The following is a 27844-nucleotide window of genomic DNA, read 5'->3' as shown; positions in this document are numbered from 1 at the left end:
CGCTTGGGGTCTCAGATGCTAGAGTCAAGCTATACAGAGCATGGGTTGAATTGCTTTCCAGAAAGTGTTTGATCTGCAGTACAGTTTGCATACATATCAGACTCAATAAGAAAATATAGCAATCCTGCATCTCCCCCAAATTTCCCAATATATACAATAAAGCAGCACAAGGTGTGAAAGCCACCCAGGTGAATCATATTGGTACCAAGTTTTTTTTCCAATTGCTAAGCAACAGCATGCTGCTGCTCCGTGGTCTGAACAGCATGGTGCTGTCCTAGAATTGCTGACATTTCCTGACATTTCCGCACTATGATATAGACAATGGCCATGTGAGCTGCTTTGGCATCCATAATAGGTGCATATGCAAGTTCTGTTTAGGTACTCTTCTTTGTTGCGAGCTTGTGGTTGAAACCAGTTTAAAATGGAATCACCTGAGTGTGAACCATATCAATGTCATTTGGTATTGGTAGGACATCACAAGGTGGTAGTTCATAAGACACCAGGAGAGATCTTTGACAATGTTCATCTATAGGCAACAACAGTTTTTCTCTCATGCTTTTTCATGATGAGTTTGTTCTGGATGTACTCTAGGTTTTTCAAATGATGCAACCTGCATAAAATACTCTGATTGCCTTGGGAGAGTAAGTGACTTTTCTTTCCCATGTTTCAGTGATATTTCTTGTGATGCAGGACTGTATGAAAACTGTTATTGAAATATTAATCTAGCCATTGAATGGAAGGTATTCTTTCCATCAGTAGTCTCTGCGTTGATGTCTGTTATCTCCTTTTTCATGGATTAGATTTCTACGAGCATGAAATGGTACAATTCCATTTGGAATGAACACACCTCCCTGGAGTTTTTCTGCCCCAGTTTTTGCAGCACTCACATGCTCATAATTGATGTAGAATCCATGAAGGTGTAGTATGTCAATAAAATTGCAAGACCAAAACCCATGGTAGCAAGTGGTGTGATAATTTTGGAACTATTAAATGCTATTAACTCTGCAACTGAGTGACACGACCTTTGAACATCTTCTGAAGGATGATATTCATTGCTGGCTGAATTATTACTTAGCTGTCAACCACAAGACAAACTCCTGTGACAGAAGTCTATAAAATCTTGACTGCTGTGGAGAAAATGAAAAAGGAAACGTTGTTTATTCCTTCACATTTGACTTTAGCAGACCTTTTGATATGGTCTTGCACAGTATTCTTGCCAGCAAGTTAAAGAAGTATGGGCTGGATGAATGGACTATAAGGTGGAAGAAAGCTGGCTAGATCAGGGGGCTGAATGGGTAGTGATCAATTGCTGCATGTCTAGTTGGCAGCCGGTATCAAGCAGAATGCCCCAAGGGCCAGTATTGGGGCCTGTTTTGTTCACTATCTTCGTTAATGATCTGGAGGATGGTGTGGATTGCACCCTCAGCAAGTTTGCAGATTACACTAAACTGGGAGGAGTGGTAGATACACTGGAGTGTAAAGCTAGGATACAGAGGGACCTAGACAGATTAGAGGATTGGGCCAAAAGAAATCTGATGAGGTTCAACAAGGGCAAGTGCAGAGTCCTGCACTTAGGACGGAAGAATCCCATGCATTGCTACAGACTAGGGACCAAGTGACTAGGCAGCAGTTCTGCAGAATAAGACCTAGGAGTTACAGTGGACGAGAAACTGGATACAAGTCAACAGTGTGCTCTTGTTGCCAAGAAGGCTAATAGCGTTTTGGCTGTATAAGTAGGAGTATTGCCAGAAGATTGAGGGATGTGATCATTGCCCACTATTCGGTGTTGGTGAGGCCTCATCTGGAGTGCTGTGTCCAGTTTTGGGACCCACACTACAAAAAGGATGTGGAAAAATTGGAAAGAGTCCAGTGGAGGGTAACAAAAATGATTAGGGAGCTGGAGTACATGACTTATGAGTTGCAGCTGAGGGAACTGGGAAGAGAAGAATGGGAGCTACAGAGGAGAAGAATGAGGGAGGATTTGATAGCTGCTTTCAACTACCTGAAAGGGAGCTCAAGAGAGGATGGATCTAGACCAGGGGTAGGCAATCTATGGCATGGGCGCCAAAGGTGGCACGCGAGTTGATTTTCAGTGGCACTCACACTGCCTGGGTCCTGACCACTGGTCCGGCGGGCTCTGCATTTTATTTAATTTTAAATGAACCTTCTTAAACATTTTAAAAACCTAATTTACTTTACATATAACAATAGTTTACTTATATATTATAGACTTGTAGAAAGAGACGTTCTAAGAACGTTAAAATTTATTACTGGCATGCGAAACCTTAAATTAGAGTGAATGAATGAAGACTTGGCACACCACTTCTGAAAGGTTGCCGACCCCTGATCTAGACTGTTCTTAATGGTAGCAGATGGCAGAACAAGAGGTAGTGGTCTCAAGTTGCAGTGGGGGAAGTTTAGGTTGGATATTAGGAAAAACTTTTTCACTGGGAGGGTGGTGAAGCATTGGAATGGGTTAGCTAGGGAGGTGGTAGAATCTCCTTCCCTAGAGGTTTTTAAGGTCAGGCTTAGCAAAGCCCTGGCTGGGATGATTTAATTGGGGATTGGTACTGCTTTGAGCAGGGGGTTGGACTAGATGACCTCCTGAGGTCCCTTCCAATCCTGATATTCCATGATTCTGTGATGACACAAGAATCAGGGGTCACCCAGTGAAATTAGTAGGCAGCAGGTTTAAAACAAAACAAAGTCCTTCACACAGTGCACAGTCATCCTGTGGAGCTCCTTGCCAGGGGATGTTGTGAAGGCCAAAACTATAAATGGGTTCAAAAAATAACTAGATAAGTTCCTGGAAGAAAGGTTCATCAATGGTTATTAGGATGGGTAAAGATGTAACCCCATGCTCTGGGTGTCCCTAGCCTCTGATTGTGAGAAGTTGAGAGTGGACAATGAGAGAGATCACTCGTTGATTGCCTGTTCTATTAATTCCCTCTGAAACACCTGGCATTGACCACTGTTGTAAGACAGGATACTGGGCTAGATGGACCATTGTCTGACCCAGTATGGCCACTCTTACGTACCAATTGGGGCACAAAAGTAGCTGACCGCTCTAAACATACAATGACCTGGCTTTGGCTTCTGAGGCTTTCATTTTGGCTTTTTCAGACTGAAGGACTGAAGCAGTGTTATCCAAAACCACTTGTTCATTTGAAAACTTTTAATCAGGCTGACTCTCCAGAAGAACATCCCCCAAACATCTGGATGACTCTTAAATTCCTGCTTCAGATTACTAGCAGTCTCGAGAGCATCAACTGATGTTAGTGTTGCACAGAACAATGATAGTGTTTCCTTGACCATGCTGTTCATAGAATGAAATTGCAGAACCATCGTGTGTTTTTTTCCTAATCTTGCCTGTTATTTTGCTACTGGAATAGCTTGCAGTTTCTACATCTGAAAGAAACAGGGCTTTATATCTTTTTGTAGCAGCTTGGACTTATTGACAGGAAGTAAGAGAGGTTGAGTGATAAATTGCATCCTTGGAAATCATGTCTTCCACAGGTATTCTGTGCAACATGTCATCGTCTCTTTTTTGAAGTGCTGCCTTCCTTTGATTGGTTTCTCTCTCAAATGTTTGTTTTATCAAGTTGCTTGTCTTTCTCATGTGTGTTTCTCAAGCAAATAATGGAGCAGACCAGTCTCTGGATATTGTGCTTATTCTAATGGCTATAGAAACAGGTGAACATGATGCTCTTTGTTCTGATTCAGTCTGTTTTCTTTCTTTGTTTCAGTACAACTGTGACACGTTACTCCTCAGGGAATTCTGCTCCAAAAATATAAAAATCCTGTACACAGTATTTTAAAATTATGCCAATTTTATTTGTCAATATATGTGGAGGCTCCGGCATGCCAGTGGGACCACAGGCCACTGGCTGCATGGAGGTGGGAGAGCACAGTGCAGGGTCCCCTCTTTCCCCCTGCACCTGAGCCTGACACAGTGCAAGGGCTGGACATGTCTCAGAACCCCCCTGGGGCCCTGCCCCTCTGTACCAGACGCACTAGTTATGGGCAGGCAGTTTCAGTCTGACAGGATCCAAGTATGGAGTGGTTTAGTGTTGGGGGAGAAGGTTCAGTGTCAGGCAACCTGTGTGTGAGTGGCTCAGTGGGAGGGTTCAAGTGCCTGGACAATGAGACTGTGCAGGGGGGTCCAGATGATGGTGGTTGGGGCTCAGCAGGGGGGTTCTGGGTGTGAGGGGATTGGGGTGTTAGGATTGGTGGGGGTCCAGGTGCAGCTTGTTGGAGCTCAGTTAGATGAAGTTCTAGGTGCGGGGGGCTTGTTGGTATGATCCAGGTGCATAGGGGTGGAGGTTCATCGGGGTAGTGCTTCAAGTGTGATGGGGGCTTCAGTGGGCGGTGGGCTGGGTGCAGGGGTGGAGGTCTGGTTACGTAGGATGGGGCTCAGCAGGAGGGGTCTGGATGCAGAGGATGGGGCTTGGTGGAGGGGTCTGGTTGCTGGGGGGAGCTCGAGGATGAGGGGCTCGATGGTGGGGAGGTTGCACATGCAGGGAGTAAGGCTCAGCGGAGTGAGGGGTTGGGCGTGGAGAGCTTGGCGGAGGGGTCTGGATACATGGGGGTTGGGCAGGTGAGGGGTGGATCTGACCCAGCACCAGCCAAGCTGTCCACCCCTCCCCCAATGATTTACTTCTCTGCTGGTTGCTTCAGACACCTGAAACACCACATCCACACAGCTGGGGTGGGGCGTGTAACCGCTTTTGTGGCTTCACTTTGCTTCCCTGACAGAAAGTCGTCATTTTTCTACAGGGAAGTAAAGAGGTCTGCTGAGGCATGAATTCTGTGCGTGCGCAGCTGTGCAGAATTCCCCCGGGAGTAATATGTGCTAAATTCGACTTGCTTGTGTATTTCTGAAAGCAACCCCCTGTGATAGAGTATTGATGGCACATCATCTAAACTAGAAAATGTATCTAGTAGCCACCAGTACAGTTAATCTTTCCGGGTTTCTGCTGCCTACATCACAGAATTGTGTCCAGCACTGGTAGCTTTTGACAACTTTGCATTCTTTCGATTTTGACGAATAACACATTTTTCAAAGTTTATGGAGAATCTTTTTCTCTTTGATGTAAGCTTTAAGGGGCTTGTATTTTCCATGTCGTCATATACTGTAACTTCACTGAAGAGATAAAATTCCCAAAATATATTGTTAGAATATATTTCCACAACTACCATTGTTTTTACAGATGTGCTAAATGAGATATAAATTAGATCTATATGTTTGTATCAAAATTGCCATTTTTATTTAGCGAACACTTTGATGGAAGCGCAATATGAAGCTGTGTATTGTAATCTCTAGCACAGGGGTGGGCAAACTTTTTGGCCTGAAGGCCACATCAGAGCTCCGTAACTGTATGGAGGGCCGGGTAGGGAAAGCTGTGCCTCCCCAGACAGCCTGGCCTCTGCCCCCTCTCACTGCCTGACTGCCTCCCTCAGAACCCCCAACCCTTCCAACCCCCTTCCTGCTCCTTGTCCCTGACTGCCCCCTCCTGGGACCCCACACTCTAACTTCCCTCCCCCAGGACCACACCCCCTATCCAACTGCCGCCCTACTCCCTGTCCCCTGACTGCCTCCCCGGACCCCCTGCTCCTTATCCAACTACCGCCCGCCCCCTTTACCATGCTATTCAGAGCATCAGGACTGGCAGCCGCGCCGTCCAGCTGGATCCAGCCACGCTGCTGCGCAGTCTAGAGCACTGGGGTAGGCCGGTGGCTCTTGCAGCTGCACTGCCCGTCAGGAGCTCGCAGCCCCGCCATCCAGAGTGCTGGCGGCACGGTGAGCTAAGGTTGTGGGGGAGTGGGGACAGCAGGGGAGGGGTCGGGGGGTAGCCTCCCTTGCTGGGAGCTCAAGGGCTGGGCAGGATGGTCCCGCAGTTTGCCCACGTCTGCTCTAACACTAATGCTACCCTATGCATAAATGTCACTGAATTAAAAAGCTAGTTTCTGGAATATTTCAAAGGCCAGCACTGCGTGCACTGGCAGTTACAAATTAAAACCTTCTACCAGGCAGACTGGATGTACAGAAGTTTACAAATGAAGAAGCATTACCTTAACACTAGCAGTGCCCATTTGTTCTGGATCAGGAGATACGTGAAAAATAACCAAATGGAGTCAGATTAATTCGCCCTGTCTATAAATACCAGCATTTTTTTTTTGCCCTGCTCTGCTTAGTAGCATGGGCTTTGCAATACGTCATGTAGGTCAACAGACTGGATTTATTTTGGACTGAGTGGTGGGAATAAAGGGGAGTAAATCCAGAGTGGAGAGAGGGGCTTTCACAGATAATACAGTGCTGGCAGCCCTTCTCTCATAAACCAGTAGGGGTCCAATTCAGATGCCTCTACTGGTTGCAACTGTGGCAATATGCCTTTGGGAAAGAGGTGGTCTCTCAGATAGATCCTAAGCCATTTAAGGCCTTACATGTCAAAAACAACGTTTTAAATATCATCTGGAAATTCAGATAGCCAGCTCAAACTTTGGAACACTAGTGTAATTTGCTCCCACTGAGAAACACCATTTGACAAGTGAACTGCCATATTCTGTGCTAGCAGGAATCACTAAATGAATTTAGGATATAGCCCCATGTGAAATATATTGCAGCAGCCAAATTTCAAGTTGACCAAGGCATAGTTGATTATACCAAATTCTGCATCCTAAAAAAGGCGGCAACCTCCTTTTCATACAAAGGTACTGCTGGTACATGATTATCAGACAGATAGTGGTATGTAATTGGACCCCAAATTGCAACCAGGGTAGCAGGTGGGCAGCTGCACAAATACAATTGTCGCTATATTTTCTGGTTTCTTCCCTCCAATATCACTTCATCTTTAGTGGTTGAGCCTCAGATAACTAGCCTTAACCCATGCCCTGTCTCGCTGTACTAATTTCCCCCTACTGTTACTCACACCTTGTTGTCATCTGTCTGAAATGGGCCACTCTCATTACCACTTCAAAAGTTATTTTCCCTCCCTTGGTATCCTGCTGTCAATTGAAATGTCTCGTTAGACTGACCCACACTTGGTAAGGCAACTCACATCTTTTCATGTATTTATACCTGCTCCCTGTATTTTCCGCTCCATGCATCTGATGAAGTGGGTTCTAGCCCACAAAAGCTTGTGCCCAAATAAATGTGTTGGTCTCAAAGGTGCCACAAGGACTCCTCGTTGTTTTTGACAAATTTAATAAGATTTTCCTGGACACCTGATCTTTGTGTGACTAGGAGATCTAGCAGTACAACCAAATTTATCCAAAAAGGTATCCAGATTGACACAGATTGTGGAGTTCGAAGGCAGCTAAATGCTCAGTTATTTCACTATAATAATTTTAGCCAGAAATAGGTTTGTTGCTGGCCAATAGTTGGTTGTTTGTCAATGTCCAGTGTTTGGTTTCTTGAGTTAAGATTGTACAGTAGCTTCCTAAAGGGAAGCTGGCAACCTGCCCTCTGCACAGGAGGAATTGACAAGCTCAACCAACAATGGACCCCACTCTTCAGCAGTGGGAAGAGCATGGATCCAAAGTGCAGGTTGTGGGGTCACATAAAACCAAGAACCCTAGTAACTCAAAAATTGCTTTCCTATCTGGGATACCAGATATAGAACACTTCCTATGAGGACAAGTGGCCTTAAGAAATTTTTTTTTTCTGTATCAGCCTTTTACAGCCTAAAGCCATTGAACTTTAAATTTGCCATTCCCCCTCCTTGCTTTCTTAGCAATTCCATCGTAATCGGGGTTGAACAACAGGATGGCTGTACATTGCCAGCATGGTCAGGGAGGGAGGAGAAGCCAAGGCCATTTCCTTGTAGAATCCAATAACTGATTCAATTAAATAGTAGGGACTAAAACACTTCTGTAGACTGGGTGAACCATCAAATACCACTTCTCAACAGCATTTCTTTGACTTTCCCTCCTGTCAAAACTTCAGAAGTTCTTATCTTGTTTTCCAATCAAGCATGGGGAATCGCTTTCTTATATATACACCTCTTCCTTCTGTGACTCCTTGTGTTTCCAGGAAGTCTGTGAAGGATTACCCCATATTGGTTCTAATTTTGCCCATCTTGATCATGAAGCCATTTTCCTGAGGCCTCTTTAGATAGTTACTTCTCCATTCCACAAGTGAAAATATCACTCTCCTTGGACATGCTTCACTGGTCTTTCTGATACAAACCTGAAACTTTATAGGAAGCACTAGTAAGGTGCATTTTTCCCCATTTGTGCAAATAATTTAATCTTCTCCAAATATCCTGGAAAACAGTGCTTGGCAGCTTAAGGAAAGGGTCTTTAGGTCATTAAACACTAAAATTATCATCTTTAGGTCACTGAGTTAATGGACAAGTCTTCACTTTGGGATTTACTGGGAGACAGGATCCTCTTGTGATGCACCCTCATATTTTCCATTTCTTTCTAATCTTAAATCCCATGTCAAGGTTTACCTTCCAGCCTGGAATCTCACTTAAGTGTAATAGCCTTGACAATCTTCTCCTGATTTTTCTCTGGGATGAATTTCCCTTTTCACTTCAGCAAAGATGTATCTTTACCATGTCTGTGCCTCAATCCAAAAAACCTCTGTATTCTTTATTCCACAGACTCAGAGAATTTTCTGTCTAGCAGGGCTCCCTTCGATAAATGCAATAATTTGGATGACCTGTTCAGATGCTAGAAGAGAGAGCATATAGGGCCTTTGTGTTGACAGTTTAGATGTTTGTTTGAATTGATTAATCTTGTTGTATAATTAATATGTAAGCAGGTCAGAATCAAAGTTCTGCAAACCTGCCACCTAATCCTCACTATTTCACCTTTATTAAGGATTGCCATCTAGATAGCCAAGTCTGCAGCCTTGGGATGCAAAGGCCTGCAGATGATTCTTCTTTCCTAAATCATCATTTCTCTCTCTCTGTGTTCATCTGCTTCCTTCTTTTGTGTGACACTACTTTGGGCCTATGTCTCAGTAGTCTTGAATCTGGATTATCAAATGCACTGCTGGAGAACCGGGCAACATTATTCTACCTGTAATTTGGGTCTCATAGGAATGTATCTGCCAATCCATAGTTCCCTCTGTTTCATAGAATATGTCGGGGTTGAAAAAAACCACAGGAGGTCATCTAGTCCAACCCCACTGCTCAAAGCAGGACCAATCCCCAGACAGGTTTTTGCCCCAGATCCCTAAATGGCCCCCTCAAGGATTGGACTCACAACCCTGGGTTTAGCAGGCCAATGCTCAAACCACTGAGCAATTTCCCCCCCGCCCCGTGTTAATTTTTCATCTCAATTCTGTTTCACCACAAAAGGATCCTGAATTAAGCAAATCTTTGGATATTGCTCCTGAGGTCATGTGCCTTGTCCTGTATTTTTCTGTGTTCTCAAGGCCAGCAGAAAAACTTTTCAATAATAAAAACAGAAAAATTCATTAGTAAAACTCAGATTTTGTCATGGATATTTTCAGTAAAAATCGCAGACCTGTCATGAGCAATAAACAAAAATTCATGGAAGCACATGACGTGTCTGATTTTTCCTAAAAATATCCCTGACAAATAAGGAGGGTCCAGTACCCACAGCAACTGGACAGCTCTGGGCCCCCCTGCTGCCTGGTGGCCAGGACCTGCTGGGGGACCACCACCAGAAGCGGCTGAGAGCTGTGAGGCTGCTTGCTGACAGCTCCAGCCCCAGAGCAGAAAATGTCACAGAGGTCTCTGGAAGTCACAGATTCTGTAACTTCCATGACATAATTGCAGCCTAACTCCTCAGTGCTTGCTTGAAGGACAGCCCTTTTTCCTAGTAGTGCAGAATCCAAATTGGCAGATATATTCATATGAGAAGAATTGTTACTTTAGAAATGAAGTGAAGTCAATATTTCTAGGTAAGCCCTTTACTGCATCATTGCTAACCAGTATATTAAAACAAAACATGCTTAAAAACACAATCAGGTTTTCTTATCTCATTTCTCAACTTCTGCTTGCAGGCTGCCAACAAGTGATGGCAGTGCATCAAAAGGAAAACAGCAAACCAGTGAGCCTGTGCATATTTTAAAGAGGTCATTTGCAAGAACTGTATCAGTGGTGAGTACTAGTTACAGTCTTCATTTTCTATGTGTTCTTTTCTGATTGCAAAATCTAAAGATTTCAAGAAAAAAATTGCAATTTTACTGTATTTTCAGCTATAACTTAATAAAAATTCACATACATTGAGAGGAAGCCTGATGTATTAGTGTATTAGGCGATTTTTTTCACTTCTCCCTCAACATTCCAATACAAACTCGTGTCCGAGTAAACTTTGATTATCATTGTGGTTGTCCAGATCATATAATAGCATATTTATTGCAGTATGTTTTTACCTTTTAATGAGTAAGCTAGTTTGGAAAATTGCCTTCACTTTTGATGTTTAAATATTCATGTGTATTGATGATATCACAAATCATTGTCTTCACCAGCTAATAAGTTGTTAATGATGCCACACAGTTCTGAGGCACTTAGTACTATTTTTTATCTTGTGCTGCCTTCAGAATATAACTGATTCCTAAGTAGTTACTGATTAGTTTTTCTCCTGAATAAATTAATTACTTTGCACTTCCAGAGCACATACTGTTTGTGGATCTCAAAGCTCTTACTTAAGCCTCATTACACTCTGTGAGGTGAGGAATATACATAGGGGCACTTAAATGCAGCCACCTCTGGAGTGGAAGACCCCATCTGTTGAATACTGCATATCAGCACAGCAGAACAGTTTAAGACAGAATAAAGAATAGTTGAAATGCCCAAGGAGACCCTTACATAAACAAAATATTTGGGAGTCAAAATGTGGCCATTTCACTCCTTCTCTTACAAAAAGTGCCATGGGATCTTTATTGGTTGTAAATGGTGAGTTTAGTTTTGAATTTCATCACACGACTTTACATCTTGTTTTGTACAGCACCGAGCATACGATCAGCACTTGGCAACTAATAATCGTCTGAAAGGTTCAGCCTCCAGGAGTATACTTCCACATCTTAATTTTCTTCACTGTTACAGAGTTTCTGGCCCCTTTAAGGGGAAATGAGCCCAGTCCCATCTGTGCCATGACCCAACTCTCCTCTCTAGGTGGGGAGAATGAGGCCAGGTGACCCAGATCAGTCTTGGGGTCGATAAGGAGAGGGCCTAAAGAGAAAAGAGACTGCAGCTTGATGTTGACAGATGCCTGAAAGCGCTGCAGAGAGTTAGAAGGTTCCTACAGTGCCCTGATTCAGCAGAGGGAAGGCACTAATGGGGAAGAAGGCTTTGGAGAAGGCAGAGAGAGCCAAACTCCAGGCAAGAAGTCGTGGGAGAGCAAAAAGTCAGACTGTCAAGAGAAGGGGCTGTGCCTAGGGTGGAACTGGAGCAGAAAAGTGTTTGAATTCTGTAAGGAAGACAGTCCTCAAGGAGTTGCTGTGTCCAGTGTGAGACTGAGGCTGAAGATACTTTGTTTTGAGTTTATTTTATGCTAATAAGTCAGACCTCAAGAAGAGGATTTTTTATTGGGCAGAAGCCTTAATGGAATTATTGAGGAGCCTGAGTGAAGGGGAAAAAGAGGCAGGGCACCACTGGCCACAAGGGGCACTAGGGAGGCAGCCCACCCTGTTACATTTGCTGCCTTTTTTTTAATGTCCTCTTTTTATGTGGCCATCTGTGTTTGGAACTCCTTTAATTACGCAGTCTGTTATCTGCTGTCCTCCTTTCAGTTTCTCCTTAAAACTTTCCATGTGGCCAGAAAACCCTTGTTGCTTTCTTTTAATAATAGCATTAAAACAAACTAACAATCACTCTCCACCAAATCTATGTATATTTCAAGATAGCTGCTTTACTAAGCAAAGCAATCACATGATTTTTATTGGATGTTCTCCTTCCTTATTTTGCCAGTGTTTGTCATCCCTTCTCATATCATGTCTTAACCTGAATTGTAAACTATTTGGGATGGGAACATCCTTTCTGGTTAGGGCACTTTATAAATAACCAACACTTTCCCCCCCCCCAGAGATCTTAAGTATTCCTAGGTGGTATCCCATGCAAGTACTGACATAGTTTCAAACCTGGTTAGCTTGTAAGCTCTGGCTTTGACAGCACCAGGCATGTAGTTATAGATTCTTTTTCATTAAGACAAGGATGTGCTCAGTTGAAAATAAGTATTTTTTGAAAATTGTCCATGGTACTTATTCAGCAACTGAAAACAATTTTTGAAAGCTTATTTTAATTCATTATAAATTAATTAGGGCTATCATCTATGTTGACCACCTGAATATTTTATGTATGATAGAGGGGCTTATCTTCAGTTTTCAGTTTCCACTCACAGACATTGTTATATACAATGCAGGCTGCTGGGGGTTTATCTGTGTTGTTATAGTGAATTACCTCCTGCATTTCTTTCTTTTCTCATCCTTAAATTACAAACACTCTTTAATGTGGTTAGTAAGGTTTAGAGTGTGTGTGTGTGTGTGTGTGTGTGTGTGTGTGGGTATTGATGTAAGAAGTTTTAAGTTTTTATATTACCGATGTGGATAGGTGCCATTAGTTTGTAATCTTCCTTAGAAAGTTGAACTTGACTTTTTTTCCTTTCCTGAAATAGGAATGCTTTGAGTCATTGCTGAGCATTCTTCATTGGAGTTGGACAACCCTAGTGCTAGGAGTTGAGGAGCTTCGGGGATTGAAGGGATTCCAGTATACAGCTACCCTTCTCGATCTAGAGCGGTTGCGTTTTGTGGGCACTTGTTGTCTTAGGTTGCTGAGAGTCTACACGTGTGAGATATACCCCATGTCAGGTAATATTTTTGGTCTTTTGCATGTAATTCTCATTTATCAGCAGACAGGTAACATACAATATGGAAATAACTTGAGTAATAAGCTTAATTTTCAATTAATTGATTTTTAGCAGCTGTATCACAGTTTGAAATATTTTTAGTAGAGCAATTTAAGAGAGCGGGGATTGATACATTCAGAAATAGAAAACTTTTGCACTATCAATTATATGCCTAATGGAATATATAACTGCACATGTTTGATTAATCTCCTAATTATGTCAAAATATATTTTCATGACTAAGTAGACAGCTATGCCTTCAGGACTACCCTGTGGTTTGTTATCCAGTTTCTGTGCATAGTATTTGCTTTGCTAGTAAGCATAATCAGTTAAAATTTGAAAGCAGATGTGTCTACTGTTTTCACTCTTGCAGGCTAAGTGCATCTTTATTAAAATTTAGTAGCATCTGTGTATCCTTGTTTTGGTTCATTAGAATCTAGGTCTGAAAAGATTCAAGTTCTTTTGTATATTTAATGTTGCTTAATTTTGATTTGTCTTGCTTTGTGTTGATATATACAATTACTAAACTATTTTTAAATTCTCTTGTTAAAAATGTGTATACTATTTTTAACTTCCTGTGTAACTTTTGTGTTTAGCTACTGAATATAATTTACATTTTAATAGGCAAGAATATACACAGATATTTTGTTAATTGTAAATTTAATGTCCTCCTTCTTATCACCTTCTAGCTAGTGCTAAGGCTGTTGTAGAGGAAACTACCAAGTTAGCAGACTGCATTGGAAAAACAAGAACCTTGCTGAGAAGAATTCTATCTGAAGGAGTTGATCACTGTATGGTGAAGCTGGACAATGACCCCCAAGGATATCTCAGTCAGCCCCTGAGTCTTCTAGAAGCTGTTCTTCAAGAATGTCATAACACTTTCACAGCCTGCTTTCACTCTTTCTGTCCAACACCAGCTCTACAATGGGCTTGCCTCTGTGACTTGCTGAATTGTTTAGATCAGGTATACATTAAATAACATCACTGAACAGTAGTTCTTACAATGCTATGCTCTAAAGAGACACAAAAATAAGATTCCTATTCTACTTTCTTTTTCACTTTTCTTAGTTATATTAATTTTTATCCTGCTTTTACAATTTGAGTTGCTATTCACTTCTATAAATATACTATAAATCCTATAACCTCTGTTTTATGATCTAAGGTACAGTGTTCTGGGTGGGGCTTATCTTATGAATTGACACTGACGTAAGTGTAGTCTCAGATAGAAGGTGTAATAGAAAAGGAGGAAGACAAACAAATTCTTAGGGCTTTTATAGATAACCTTTTAGACACAATATTTTGGAAAATGTGTAGGATGCATTTATTTACTATATGATTTTTTATTTGGTATATGTGTTTGTGGGATTTGTCTTTGGATGGAAATATGTAGTTGAAAATGCACAAAATATTGTTATTCATTAAATTAAAATATCTTAAGTGCTGGATACATACGAAAAAATAAGCACCGGCTTTGCTTTTGAAAACTCAATGAACAAAGGAAGTATTAACTGTAGTTCGTGAATTGGCAGATTGTTTCTGGTCACCACAGGCTGGTTTTTCAGAGGTATTTAGATTTCTGAAGATGCAAATGGTCACCTAGTGGGATTTTCTGAAGTGTCTATGCAGGTTAATTGCCTAACTCCCATTTATTTCAATGGGAGTTCATTAAGCGACTAACTCTCATTGAAATAAATGGGAGTGTCACAGTCCCAGTAGGTCCCTATTGAAGCTATCAACTAATGTGAATAGCTGTAAATGAAACTGATTTTTTTAAACCTACTAAGGCCAACTTTTATGGTTAAAATTATTCATATGCTTAAGTTTATTGCTCAGCTGAGGACATAATTTTCAAGTTTAAAAATTCCAATTTGATGACATCATGAATTTGGGGAAATAAAATAACATTTAACTTAAGTTAAAAACTGTTTGAGATCCAAAGAGTGAAGGTAATGTAAAATATGCGAGAGAATTGACATTTTTATGCTTTGCTACTTATAGCAAACATTTTAAAAATAGATTTAATAACTAAAGTGCCACTGGAAAAAGCCTTTTACTGTGATTTAGAAGCTTCTTGCACAAAAATTAATATTCAGTGGCGCAGTAACCTGAATGTTACTGAGGCCACGTCCACACTACAGAGTAAAATCGAAATTAATAAAATCGATTTTATAAAACAGGTTTTATAAAATCGATTTTACGCGTCCACACTAGGGCACATTACTTCGGTGGTGTGCGTCCATGGTCCCAGGCTACCATCAATTTCCGGAGCGGTGCACTCTGGGTAGCTCAGTAAAAGAATGGGACCAATAACTTCAATTTCCGTCCACACTAACCCTAAATCGATATAGTAATATCAATTTTAGGGTTACTCCTCTCGTTGAGCAGGAGTACAGAAATCGATTTTAAGACCCCTTAAAATCGATTTTAAGTACCTTGTTGTGTGGACGGGTACAGCGTTAAATCGATTTAACGCTGTTTAAATCGATTTAACGCTGTAGTGTGGACCAGGCCTAAGAGAGAGGAAACTACTGTGAGAATGGAAGGATGGTCCTTTTTTTAAAGAACTAGACTATAGCTCAAGAGATCTGGATTCAGTTCCCAGTTCTGCCTGAAATATATCCTGTGATACCTTGGGCAAGTTACTTAGTCTCTCTGCTCCTCAGTTTCCATCTGTAAAATGGGGATAATAGTACTTCCCTACTTCACAGAGGCATTGTGAGGTTCTCTGATACTATTGTGATGGGGGCCATGTAAGTATGTACTGTAGAATGTGCACAAAATAATAGTATGAATTGGAAAACCTATACTTCACTTACTATTTAATTTTTTTTTTTTTTTTTTAAATAAAGGACATCCAGGAAGCAAACTTCAAAACATCAAGTAGCCGGCTTCTTGCAGCTGTAATGTCAGCCCTGTGTCATACTTCCGTAAAGCTGACCTCTATCTTTCCTATCACTTATGATGGAGAGGTGTTGCTGCGATCCATGGTCAAACAAGTCAGCACCGAGAATGACTCTGCACTGGCCCACCGTTTCCCTCTCTTGGTAGCCCATATGGAAAAACTTAGTCAGGTTAGGAAATTTTCTGAAATCTATCTATCTAATTTTTTTGTAACAGCAAACCAATAGAATGGAAAGGTAATTTGGGTCTGCTTTATAGGATTGTAGCCAAGATTGCCTACGTGTTTCCAGTCTAAGTGGCTTATTTCAGATGCTTACAACTTTGTCAAACATTCATCTTTTAGGCTGAAACTTCCCACATTTGTTCTCAACTGGAGAGAAAATTAAATGTTGGAAAGTTGAATCAAAAGTAGTTTAGTCATTTGAGTTCATTGGGAAAAAAATACCCTTTTGTTGCTATTAGTTTTACTATATATTTTTCATTCATAATCAGTTTTTTATTGACTTTGCACATATGACCACGTAAGCTAAGTAAGGCTTTTTTTTAATGTGTCCCCATGATTGGTGAGACTGATAGGCTTTAATGAATGATCTCATACCACTTTTGGATCATAAATAAAGCAGGAGTGAGAAGTGATTGAGACTGGTACCTGGGAGATCCCAGCTTTGTACAGAGATTGAAAGATGTGCAATGAATGAGTCAGAGGACCTCATATAAGCAAGGATTTAAAGAAAACAAGCCACCCAGCCTCCACAATGAATGAAGCAGGGTCCTGAAGCAATAATAGTATATGTTCAAAACCAGTACTGTAGTTTAATGAATCAGCAGAGAATCATAAAATATCAGGGTTGGAAGGGACCTCAGGAGGTCATCTAGCCCAACCCCCTGTTCAAAGCAGGACCAATTCCCAACTAAATCATCCCAGCCAGGGCTTTGTCAAGCCTGACCTTAAAAACCTCTAAGGAAGGAGATTCCACCACCTCCCTAGATAACCCATTCCAGTGCTTCACCACCCTCCCAGTGAAAAAGTTTTTCCTAATATTCAACCTAAACCTCCACCACTGCAACTTGAGACCATTACTCCTTGTTCTGTCATCAGGTACCACTGAGAACAGTCTAGATCCATCCTCTTTGGAACCCCCTTTCAGGTAGTTGAAAGCAGCTATCAAATCCCCCCTCATTCTTTTTTCTTCTGCAGACTAAACAATCCCAGTTCCCTCAGCCTCTCCTCGTAGGCCTTGTGCTCCAGGCCCCCAATCATTTTTGTTGCCCTCCGCTAGACTCTTTTGAATTTTTTCACATCCTTCTTGTAGTGTGGGGCCCAAAACTGGACACACTACTCCAGATGAGGCCTCACCAATGTTGAAAAGCCATCTTGGCAACAAGGGCACACTGCTGACTTATATCCAGCTTCTCGTCCACTAGTAACATGACAGATGCTAGATGTTTTGAAGGATTGGTCAGGAAGACATGGACTTGGCCCAGGCCCAGAATCTTGTATAAGAAGCCTTTCATATGGGTGATAGGATTAAGAGAGCTGCTGCCTCATCTCTCAGTTGGAAACCTGAAAATATGCTTCGCTGCAGTTGTCTGGGTTCCACCAAAAGTTCAAGAAGAAACCTGAAGAACTACCCTTCACTGGGGAGAACTGCTTTGGGAAACAGCAGAAATCTCTCTGTGGAAGGCAGAGTAGATGTTTACCCGAGTTGGTTCTGGGTGTATTTCACTTTCCTCACCACTATTTGTGGGGGTGGTGATATGTTTTTCTACATTAATAATTGGCTTTCAAAGTGTCCAGTACCTCCTTACATAGACAAATCAGTTCACTAGCAGCAGAAATGAAAGGATTCTAGATCCCCTGTCCACAGGCACCTAACACGGGCTTTTTAAGGGGTCCAGAACATCTAGACAGTCAGCTTCTTGCTTTAGCTTGCCAAACCACCCTATTGGGGGGGGGAGGAGAAATTGGGGCCTTTTACCATGCCTATTTGTGGTCCTTAGCTATTTAGAACACATGGGTCTTGAGTATTATGGTTTACCTGCAAGATGAAATTTTTTAAAAAGCCCAACCTCTGCTGATTGCCCCTGGCCGCTGGGTACACTCTTGGGTATGGCCTTATCAAGAATGGGCACAGCAGAAAGTAAATTCCTTCTGGCAAAGAGAGCCTTTTATTCCAGTTTCTTCCTGATAATGAAAGACAGGCAAACTCCAACCCATTCTGGTGCTATGGACTTGAATCAATTCAAGATGGTCACATCTTTTCTCTTTCTTGCCCTGGATGCTGTTGATGCTTACCTATAGGGAAACTTCCCTATCACCACAGGGAAGATTAATTATAGATTAATTGTAGGAGGAACATCATGAGTACGTTTAGGACTTGAGGCTGGCATCAGTCCCAATTGTTTTCACAAAATGCTGGGTAATGGTTGTGGCTTTCTTGCACAGTTTGGGAGTTCACATGTTCCCCTAAATGGATGATTAGCTCACTCATGACACCACTCTGGAGATATCAGATTAATCTAATTTATCACTTTTGTCTTTTGTGGTGCATTTATTTGGAAATCTGTCTTCAATCACTATTTTTGTGATGCAAAGGAGAAATGTTAAGGTGCTTAAATTATCATGCTTGTTGTGAGCTCCATATTTAGTAAAATCAGTTATGAATGGAAAAGGAAGGTTAAACCCATGTTAACTCAATGATTTTTCAAAAAGGGTGTTAATGACTTGCATGTAAAAAGAGATGATTTGATAAATAGTTTCTTGATGAGTGGTTGTAACTGCTGTTCATGTTTGTTCGCATTATGAGTACTCTCATCAGGAGGGGAATATTTCTCAAACTAAAGGTTTATATCCTTGAAAGAAAAGCAGTTATAAATGAAACTCTCCTGCAAAATCCATATACTGCTCAAAATTGAAAAAGTGCAATTGTGCAATTTCTCAATTTCCTGTTGACAATAAAACAAGGTATTAAACTGGGGGGGTGGGGGTGGAATCAAGATCATTTTTTGCAAGATGGATTATGTTTTATGGAATGATATTGTGGTGTTGGTAATGATTTCTCCAGTAAGTTATTGTTTGTGCCTTTGTATATGCAATATGTATATATTTCTGTCACGTGAGAGACTTCCCCATCTTGATTGTTTTCATAGCCCTCTGTTTTCGCTTTTTAAAATGTTTGTAATGACTTTCATTACCTACAGTAAAGACTCTGTAGAGGTTGGAGTCACTAAGATCAAGGATGTTTTATAAACTTAGCCATATTTGAAGAGAAAAGGTAGTGTGCAACATTCCTAGTGCAAACTAATAGTTTTTTAGCTAAAAATACCCACCAGTTTTATAGTAGAAGCACAAACCTGAAACGATGAATATATCAAGAAATATCTTCAGTAAAGAATTTTTACCTTTAAGTAATTTTGCTGTCCATAGTACCGAAAAGCAGCAAGGCTGGCTAGATAGTACATGCATAATATAGATACCTATAGATAAGTATTTATATAATGCAATGTGACTCCAGTTTTCCTTAATACAAATAACTTCATGCAGTTGTGATAGTTAAAGTTGCAAAATTGCATGGTGTTCTCATACTCTCTTATACTGACAGATTTTCATAGATTCATAGAGTTTAAGTCCAGAAGGGATCATTTAGCTTGACTTCTGTATATCACAGACCTTTACATTTGACCCAGTTACCTGTGCATTAAACCTAGTAACTTGTGTTCTGTTTGTCTAATGTACATCTTCCATAAAGGCATCCAGTCTTGATTTTGAGGACATCAAGAAATGGAGGATGCATCACCTGCCTTGGTTGTCTGTTCCCGTGGTTAATCACCCTAATCACACACAACCCAGTCCATAGTGTTTGTAGAAGTGAGCCTAGACTTGATCACAGCCAAAAGTGTATCTTCAGTAGTACAGGTTCCAGGCCACAGCAGAGCTTGCTGTGCAACTCAGACTAAGCCCACAGATGGAGGTGTGCTCCTGTTTCATCCTCCTGTGTCATGGGGCATCCTACATTTGTGAGACATGGTTGACTGCATGACTGACTTCACACAGTTTACTCACCAAACAGAAACAGTATAAGCAAGTTAGTCTCCCTCCCACACAAGAGGAGGTAGACTCCCTCCACTAGCCTTTCTAGCCCTGTGAGAGAATAGGAGCTTGTTTTTTTTGATTGGCATTTAGCCTAGAAAAAGCTTGTTCAGAGGCAGTTTATGCTATTCTCAACAGTTGGAAAAAGTCCATGAGAAAATACTACACATCCAAGTGTCAACGGTTTTCCATCTGGGCCAATAGTTATGACATAATTCCAGGAGAAATCAACATCCCTACTATCCTGGACTACTACTTCTCCCTGAAGATCTCAGGTCTTTCACTTAGTTCAATAGGTGTCCACTTGGGAGCTATCAGTGCCTGCCATCCTCTGATCAATGGCTGCTTTATTTTTGTCCATGCTTTAACAATTCATTTTTTGAAAGACTAAAGTTAGAACTTTCTCAGCTGTAAGCAAATCTCTTCTGTCTTGGGACTTCAGTCTGGTCCTCTCAGTGCTAACAAGGCCTCCTTTTGAACCATTGGTGTCTGGCTGCTTATATCATTTCTCCATAAACGTCATCTGCTTGGAAGCCATCAACTCCACTGGATGGATGAATGAACTGGGAGACTTTATGGCAAACCCACAATACACTGTCTTTCACAAAGTTAAGATTATGCTGAGACTGCATCCTAAGTTTATTCCTAAAGTGATTTCAGACTTCCATCTCCATCAGCCCATCACCTAACTTTTTCCTGAAATTTCATACACCTAGCAAATACAGACATCAGCATTTCCTGGATGTTTATAGAGCAGTGGTATTCTATCAGCAGAGGATAAAAACCATTTAGAAAATGGCCTAGGTTGTTCATATCATTTGCAGAATGGATGGCAGGGAAGCCATATTGTCTGAAAAGACATCTCAAATTTATCTGAGGGTACATCCTACTGTGTTATGAACTAACACTGCTCCACTACAAGATTTGAAAGTCCACTTTACCAGAGCTCAGACAGCTTCAATAGCTTTTGAGAGATGTCTCTATTAATGTAACCTGTAAGTCAGCGCATACCTTCTCCGGATATTAGGCCTTAGTACGAGCCTTGAAAGCTGACACTTCCTGTGCTCCCGTCTGCAGTGTTCTAGTCTTCCTCACACCCACCAACGCAATAGACACTGCTCATTGATCACCCACAATGGAATATACAAAAGAAATGGGGAGATTGCTTACCTGTGCTCTGGCTGGAGTTCTTTGAGATATGTGGTCCTTATTTGTATTCCACTGTCCATCCTCCTTCCTCTGCTGCAGACTTAATCGTTGATTTGTGCTAGAGAAGGAACTGGAGAAGGTGGTTGGTCTGCACTGCTCTCAATCCAGAGCTCAAGGGGGTGAACAATGCAGGCACAGACCAACAAACGCTGGTAGCAAAAATCTTCCGGTCTCAGGCACATGTGTACCCTCATAGTGGAATTCAGATAGGGATCACACATTTTGAAGAACTCCAGTTAAAATACAGGTAAGTAACCCCCCTTTCATGTGCCTCCACATACAGTTTATGGACTGCTGCAGTGGAGTTTATTTTTATAAATTTAATACAACTGTTCGTGTATCTTATGGACTATTACGGTGTTTTAATACATTCATTAAAAGGAACCTTATCATAGAACCTTGGAACATGTTCTTGTTTGCAAATAGAATTCTTTATTTAAAACAAGCATGTAAATAATTTTAAAACCTTACAGGCGTACCAGGTGCCATCAAGGTGAAAGAGACAGTAAATGGGAACAGTCAGAAAGAAAGTGGGAAAAAAAGTGCAAAATGGCCAAGCTATATACAGTGGCATCACAGCAGTTCTCCCATGTTCTCCTTTTCTCCTTGCCCATTCTGGTGTGCTTTGCATGCATAAGCTGTGGATGAACAGATGCAGACTAATGTACAGGATACATTTTATTGTTCCATGAACTGTTTATTGCTCGGATCATGAACCAGACAACCCCAGAATTGTTCATTGACTGCATAGGCTGCAGGATGTGGTAGCATGGAGGGGGACTCAGCACGTGGAGCTAGAACTTGTAGCCTGGTGGCATGACACTGCTCAAAAAGCTCCTGGTGCTGCACCCTGTCCTCCTTCCTCAATCTCTGGCAATATTGCATGAACTGCACCACCAGTCTCTCCTCCGGTAGGTTGCCTGTCTCTGTCTGTAGCCTTCTCTCTCTCTCTCTCGTAATCAAGCTGTTCGTCAGCCCTGGCCAGAATTCCTGCATCATTTCATTCCGGACTCTTCTTGCATGTTAGTTGAGAATCTGCTTCCCCCAGCACCTGGTTCCTTGTCTCTATCCAGCCGAAGTGAAAGGATGTGCTAAGAAAAATAAGAGCACATTGTCTGACCCAGGTGTGGGGTGGGGAAGACACTATTGCTCTTTTTCCAGGGCTGCAGTACTTCAAGGTCACATGATATGATATTTTATATGGACTGGTTTTATTTTATTCATCTTTCATTCACTGGCCGGTTTAGAAGCTCCTGCAAGCCATGCTTTAAGCCAAGAGACATGATAAATTGACATCCAAAATCAGTAAAAACAGTGAACAAGTCTTCCTATTTTTTCCCATTGATGCTGAGGTTTCCTATGAAGAGGACCCTGTTACGATCATTTTACAGTCCTTTAAGGCAAGACACAGTCTGGAAGACATTGTTGTCCTAGAAATGCCTGGATAGAAACAAGAACTTTTATTACAGAGCAGCAGAGGAGCGCCATCCATCTATTCTAAGGAGATTTTTTAGCTTCTGGTGTCTGATCACATCTATGAATGCAGTGGGCTTCTGAGCTACAGAAGAGCCATAATAACTATGCCTGGCTCCGGAATTTAACCAACCGTCTAGAGTTCCTACTCTGTGGGTATGTCTACACAGCCCATGGTAGTGAGCTTCCCAGCCTGAGTTGCTGGACTCAGGCTAGTACTCTAGATGTGTAGGCAGGGCTTTTGAAGTTTTGGCTTTGGCTAAAGGTTGGATTCTGAAGTCAACCCACATCTGTAGGCTTCAGAGCCAGAGCTCCAGCCCAACCCACAATACCCACAGATATGTTTTAGCTGTAGTGCAAGCCTGAGTCTGTTGACCTGAGCTGGGAGGCTTGCTGCCAGGAACTGTGTATACATACTCTGTGAGAAGTTCACGTGCATCACCAGCCAGAAATGGGTGCTCTCCAGGGCCATCCCCAAAGAGATCCTCTGAATATGGGCCCATGATGTGCTGCAGCTGCTCTGTCAGCATATCCTGATCTGGGACTGGCATCAACAGGGTTACTTTGAGGGGTTGATCCAGCAACTGCAGGCACTCCTCTGGTTCTGCCTCTGTGGTTATAAGCATGCCATCCCTGCTCAGGCCTCTTGGTGTGGTCCCCAGCGCCTGATCAAATTCATTGTAGAAAGGGCAGGTAGAAAGGGAGTTCCATGAGGTGTGTGGTTCCTATCCCTGGGTTTGTGATAGGCATTCTTGAAGTATTTAACTCGCTCCCAGCATTGAGTTCTGGGAGGAGTTCTGGGGGAGTGCAGGTACTGCCAGTCTCTCCAAGATGCTTATGTACCCATTCTCATTTCTTGTGTTCTTGCTGAAACAATGGCTCTTGTTCTCTTCACACCACAGATTCATCAGAATCTTGCTGTGTTCCTCTGTCCAGCTAACGGTATGCTGAGTGTTAGTCTGCTGCTTAGTTGTGGGAATAGCTAACGTACAATAAAGTTACCTGAGGAGCTCAGAAGAAGGAAGGGTTAAATGCCAGGCAGTTGTGTTTTAACCCGGAGGTTGCTTCCAGTTCCTGGAAGTCAGGTGGGAAAGTCTGGGGATTAAAGGTTCAGAACACACAGGCCTATGGGATTGTGGGATAGCACTGATGGTCTTTCCAAACACAAGCCTGGTGACCTGGGCTTTGCCTACATCCACACCGCAAAGCTAGCAGGCTTGGACTTTAGCCACAGTGGGATATGGACTCGGACTCATACTCATGCCCCTGAGCTAGTCAGCAGGCTTGCATCTTGAGAGGCTTCTGGCACCTCTCAGAAGACTGTGTGTATGGATGGTACGAGGGGTTGGGTGTAAAGCTGATTCAGAGCCTGGGTTGACTTTGCAATGTAGACATACCTTTACAAAAAGCAGAAGCTTCTGGGACAGAGAAGACATGCAGACTGTTTGATACATATCTGGTTAATCTCTGCATTGACTTTCGTTGTATGGTTCATGATGAATGTTATATGAAAAAAGCTGAGACATTCTCCTCCAGTAGAGAGAGCTTTCATTGCTGGGATATAGCTATTGATGAGGTAGTGGACTATAAGGGTCTGTTATGACCATTGTGACTATGCACAAGCCTATCTAGGAATTCTCTTTCCGGTTATAGCATAATATTCTTAATAAAACTTGGTTTTTATTGTATTTGAGAAGACAAAAACGTAAATCTATGTCTGGCTGAATGAATTGTTGAATTGCTACGATTGTACACTAAACATGAATTAGTCAGCATTTTCCTTAAGTCCTGATTTTTAAGTTATGATTTTCTAATTTTAAAAAGGCACTGATACCTCAATTATTGCAAGATAATTAAATTCTTTCATTACAAGTTGACTTTTATGTAGAGGTATGGGGGGTTGAACTGGTAAAATCTTATTCTCAGAAAAATTGAAGGTTTTTTCTGTTAAAGTAGACCCACGTTTCAGATAGACGTTGGAGTTTTTTGAGTAGGGGGTGGGTGTTTACCTTGGATTGCAGAGTATCAGTGCAATTTTTAGATTGGGATTCTTTTTGTAACTGGTTTGTACTTCCTACTACATATGAGCATTGCTGAGATAGTGTACTGTTTTGAATATCTTTTTTTAAGGAATCAAAATTTAAAACGTGCATTACCATTGTAGTTCTGAGAAATGTCACAGTCAATGCAAAAAATGCAGTGATGTATAAAGGATATTTTGTATGTTGATGTGTGTGAAGTTTTACCAGATAAATCTGCTAATCATCTTATTCACAGCTCATGCAAAATGTAGGAATGTGAATTTAGCATCAAAATTTTTTCTTAAGGTTTTATTTTAAAGTGATCTGAGGTTCTAATTTAGAAAGGCAGGGGTGCCTCAATTATTATTACAGGTAATTTATTTTATTACAAGCTGATTTATATATAGAGATACAGCTTGTCATTTCTAATTTTTTTTTCATACCACAGAATGAGGAAAGTATCTCAGGGATGACAAGCTTTCGGGAAGTGCTAGAAAAAATGCTGGTTATTGTTGTATTACCAGTCAGAAACAGTCTTAGACGAGAAAATGAACTCTTCTCTTCACACCTGGTTTCCAATACCTGTGGACTTCTTGCTAGTATTGTATGTGAACTTACAGCTTCTGCACTGGGATCTGAGGTAATAATGATTCTGTAAAATTATCTTTGATATAGGTGTTTTACAGTATTTGTACATTATGAATGTAATATTTACTGTGATCACACTTAATGTTTCTACCTGTGTGGAAATTTTTACTGGTTTTACTGCTGTTCCTCATTATATGTGTAGGAAGTCTCTCTCTCAAACCACCAAAATATTTCTTTTTAAATTGTGTAATCACTCTCTGTTATTGAAGTGCTGTTCACAATTAGCCATTCTTCTTCGAGTGCTGTCCCTGTGGGTGCTCCACTCTAGGTGACGGTGTGTCCCGGCGCCGTTGATCGGAGATTTTTGGTAGCAGTGCCTGGTTGGGACGCACGCACTCAGTTGGTATCTCCTGTCTCGTTGGAATCTTCCTGAGTGCGTGTACCCCACACCCTCCTCAGTTCCTTCTCAACAGTCCTCGGCCGAAGACGGAACTCGGGGCAGTGCTGCCTTTTCTTCCCTGGTCTCTATAGGAAACAGTAACAAAGAACATAGAAATAGTTATTAGTTACGTCCCAGTTGTTTCCCTTCCTTTAGTGTAGTTACATAGTTAGTTACTTAGTTTAAAAAAAAAAAAAATCCCTCAGGCTTGTCTCCCGTTGAGACACTCTCCTCAGCCATCTCTAATTCATAATGCTAGGAGCTTCAAGATTCAAAAGATGTATTTCCTGTCAGGAATCCATGCCATGGACAGATGGGCGCTCATACTGTGTGAAGTACCTTAGGGACACCCACGTCTCTGTGAAGTGCCTCCATTGCGCGAGTCTCAAGTCAAGAGCTCGTCGTGACAGGGATCTGCGGCTCAAAATGCTGATGATGGAAAAATCCTTACAGCCACTTTTGGAGACGAGAGAGGTTAAACCTGCTCCCACACGCTCCCCAGCCAGAGCGGAACCAGTGGGCAGCATTGCTTCACCCTCCCTGGAGCGGAGGCAAGAAGCAAAACAGTCTCACAGGTGAGACTTTAACAAGGGTAGGGAGTCTCCCGCAAGATCTCTACCCTCTGTGCTGACAGCACCAAAGGCAGGTGCCTCAGCTTTTTCTAGTGCCTGAGCCGTGGCTTCAACAGAGCGCAGAGGCAGGAACCCAACCTCTCGTGTCAGGAAGGTCCTTGTGGCTCCAGGCCCCTCGGCACCGCAAGTGGCCGTGGTGCCAGCAACGCGCTGCTCCTGGGCACCGCAAACGGCCGCGGTGCCGGCAGCGCAATCCTCCCCTTCAGGGAGAAGAACATTGGCACTGAGCCTATCTTCCACCCGGGCACCAGTAGCAGACCCCCTGCAGGGCACCTCCAAGCAGTGTGCAGCACTACTGTCACTTTCACTTTCTCCTGCTAATGAGCTAGACCAGAGAGCAGGCTCAGCTCAGCCCAGGGAGCAGGAGCAACAGTTTCTCACTCAATATGGCCTTTCAGTGCCCCCTGAGCCTCACTCTCCGCTCCTAGATACAGAGGGCTCATTTTTTTGAACCACCGCTCTCTCCACCTGAACTGGTTTTCACTGATGGTGAACTTGATTTGCAACAGCAAGTGGAGATCTCCCCTCCTGCTTCTCCTCCACAGGCACCTCTGCCACCTCAGGTCACGGCTCAAGGCCACCAGCCTCAGTTTCCCTACTTCGCCCCCCCCATGGGTGACACCTGGGTTCTCCTACCCTATGCCTTGGCCTCGGTGGTACCCTTGGCAACATCTTCCTACCAATCATCCTCCTTCTGTGCCTCAATCTCCTTCTCCGTCCACTTCTAAGGTGCCTGAGCCCCCTCCTGAGTATGCAAGTTACGCACCATATCCTGACTCACGGACTCCTAACTCTCCATTAGCCCTGGATGGAGCCCTCCTCCCTCTGCCTCCATGGCCGTGGACGACTGTAAACAATTTCAAGAACTTTTCAGGAGGGTGGCACTCAGTCAAGATACCCCCTTTCAAGAGGTTCAGGAGACGCAACACAGACTCCTCAGAATCCTTCAACCATCTGCGCTCTCAAAAATCACGCTCCCTGTAAACGAAGCACTCCTGGAGCCGGCTGACACTCTCTGGCAAACCCCAGCGTCTTTAGTACCAACTTGCAAAAAGGCTGAACGTAAATACTATGTCCCTGCTAAGGACGCTGACTTCCTATTTTCTCATCCACCACCGAACCTCCTTGTCATGGATGCAGTTGCACAGAGGACGAAACAGTCAAATATCGACCCACCCCGCAAGACAAGGACCTTAGACGCCTGACATCTTGTGCCACAAGGTTTATATGTCCTCCACACTACAATTCAGAATTGCAAGCTATTCCGCTCCCCTTGCCAGTTATGACTTTGATAATTACAATAAATTTTTGAATTTGCCTCCTACATCCCAGAGGATAGGAGAGCAGACTTCAAATCAATCCTGACTGAGGGCCAACTGATTTCCAGAACGGCCCTACAGGCATCTCTAGACACGACAGACACAGCAGCCCATACAACTGCAACTCATAGACTCTAGGGCTGGAAGGGACCTCGAGTCTGTAACCAACTGCTGTGGTTATGTACAGATCCTCATGGCTCTCTGCATCTGGCATCCCCAGAGAACTGCAGACCAAAGTGGAGGATCTCTCTTTTGATAAGGACAAACTTTCTCCTACCCTCCTACCCTTCTCCCTTCCCCGTCCCTCTTCAAGGACCCTTCTCACGACCACTTGCTTCGCACAGAAGTGGT

At 42.5% G+C, this 27844-nt stretch overlaps 1 protein-coding gene across 14 annotated transcripts in view; it reads left to right on the top strand.

The window, feature by feature from the left end:
* MYCBP2 (MYC binding protein 2) overlaps positions 1 to 27844 on the top strand; it is a 463608-nt gene that overhangs the window by 222150 nt on the left and 213614 nt on the right. For all 14 annotated transcript variants that reach the window (XM_030566987.1, XM_030566958.1, XM_030566968.1 and 11 more), the window contains 5 exons: positions 9980 to 10076; positions 12592 to 12784; positions 13511 to 13785; positions 15671 to 15892; positions 24964 to 25155. In XM_030566987.1, coding sequence (XP_030422847.1) covers positions 9980 to 10076; positions 12592 to 12784; positions 13511 to 13785; positions 15671 to 15892; positions 24964 to 25155 — 979 coding nt within the window. The remainder of the gene's footprint in view (positions 1 to 9979; positions 10077 to 12591; positions 12785 to 13510; positions 13786 to 15670; positions 15893 to 24963; positions 25156 to 27844) is intronic.

Source organism: Gopherus evgoodei, chromosome 1, assembly GCF_007399415.2.
Source record: "Gopherus evgoodei ecotype Sinaloan lineage chromosome 1, rGopEvg1_v1.p, whole genome shotgun sequence".
NCBI lineage: Eukaryota > Metazoa > Chordata > Testudines > Testudinidae > Gopherus > Gopherus evgoodei.
Note: the sequence above shows the minus strand (reverse complement) of the source record. Positions and strands in the feature narration are given on the sequence as shown.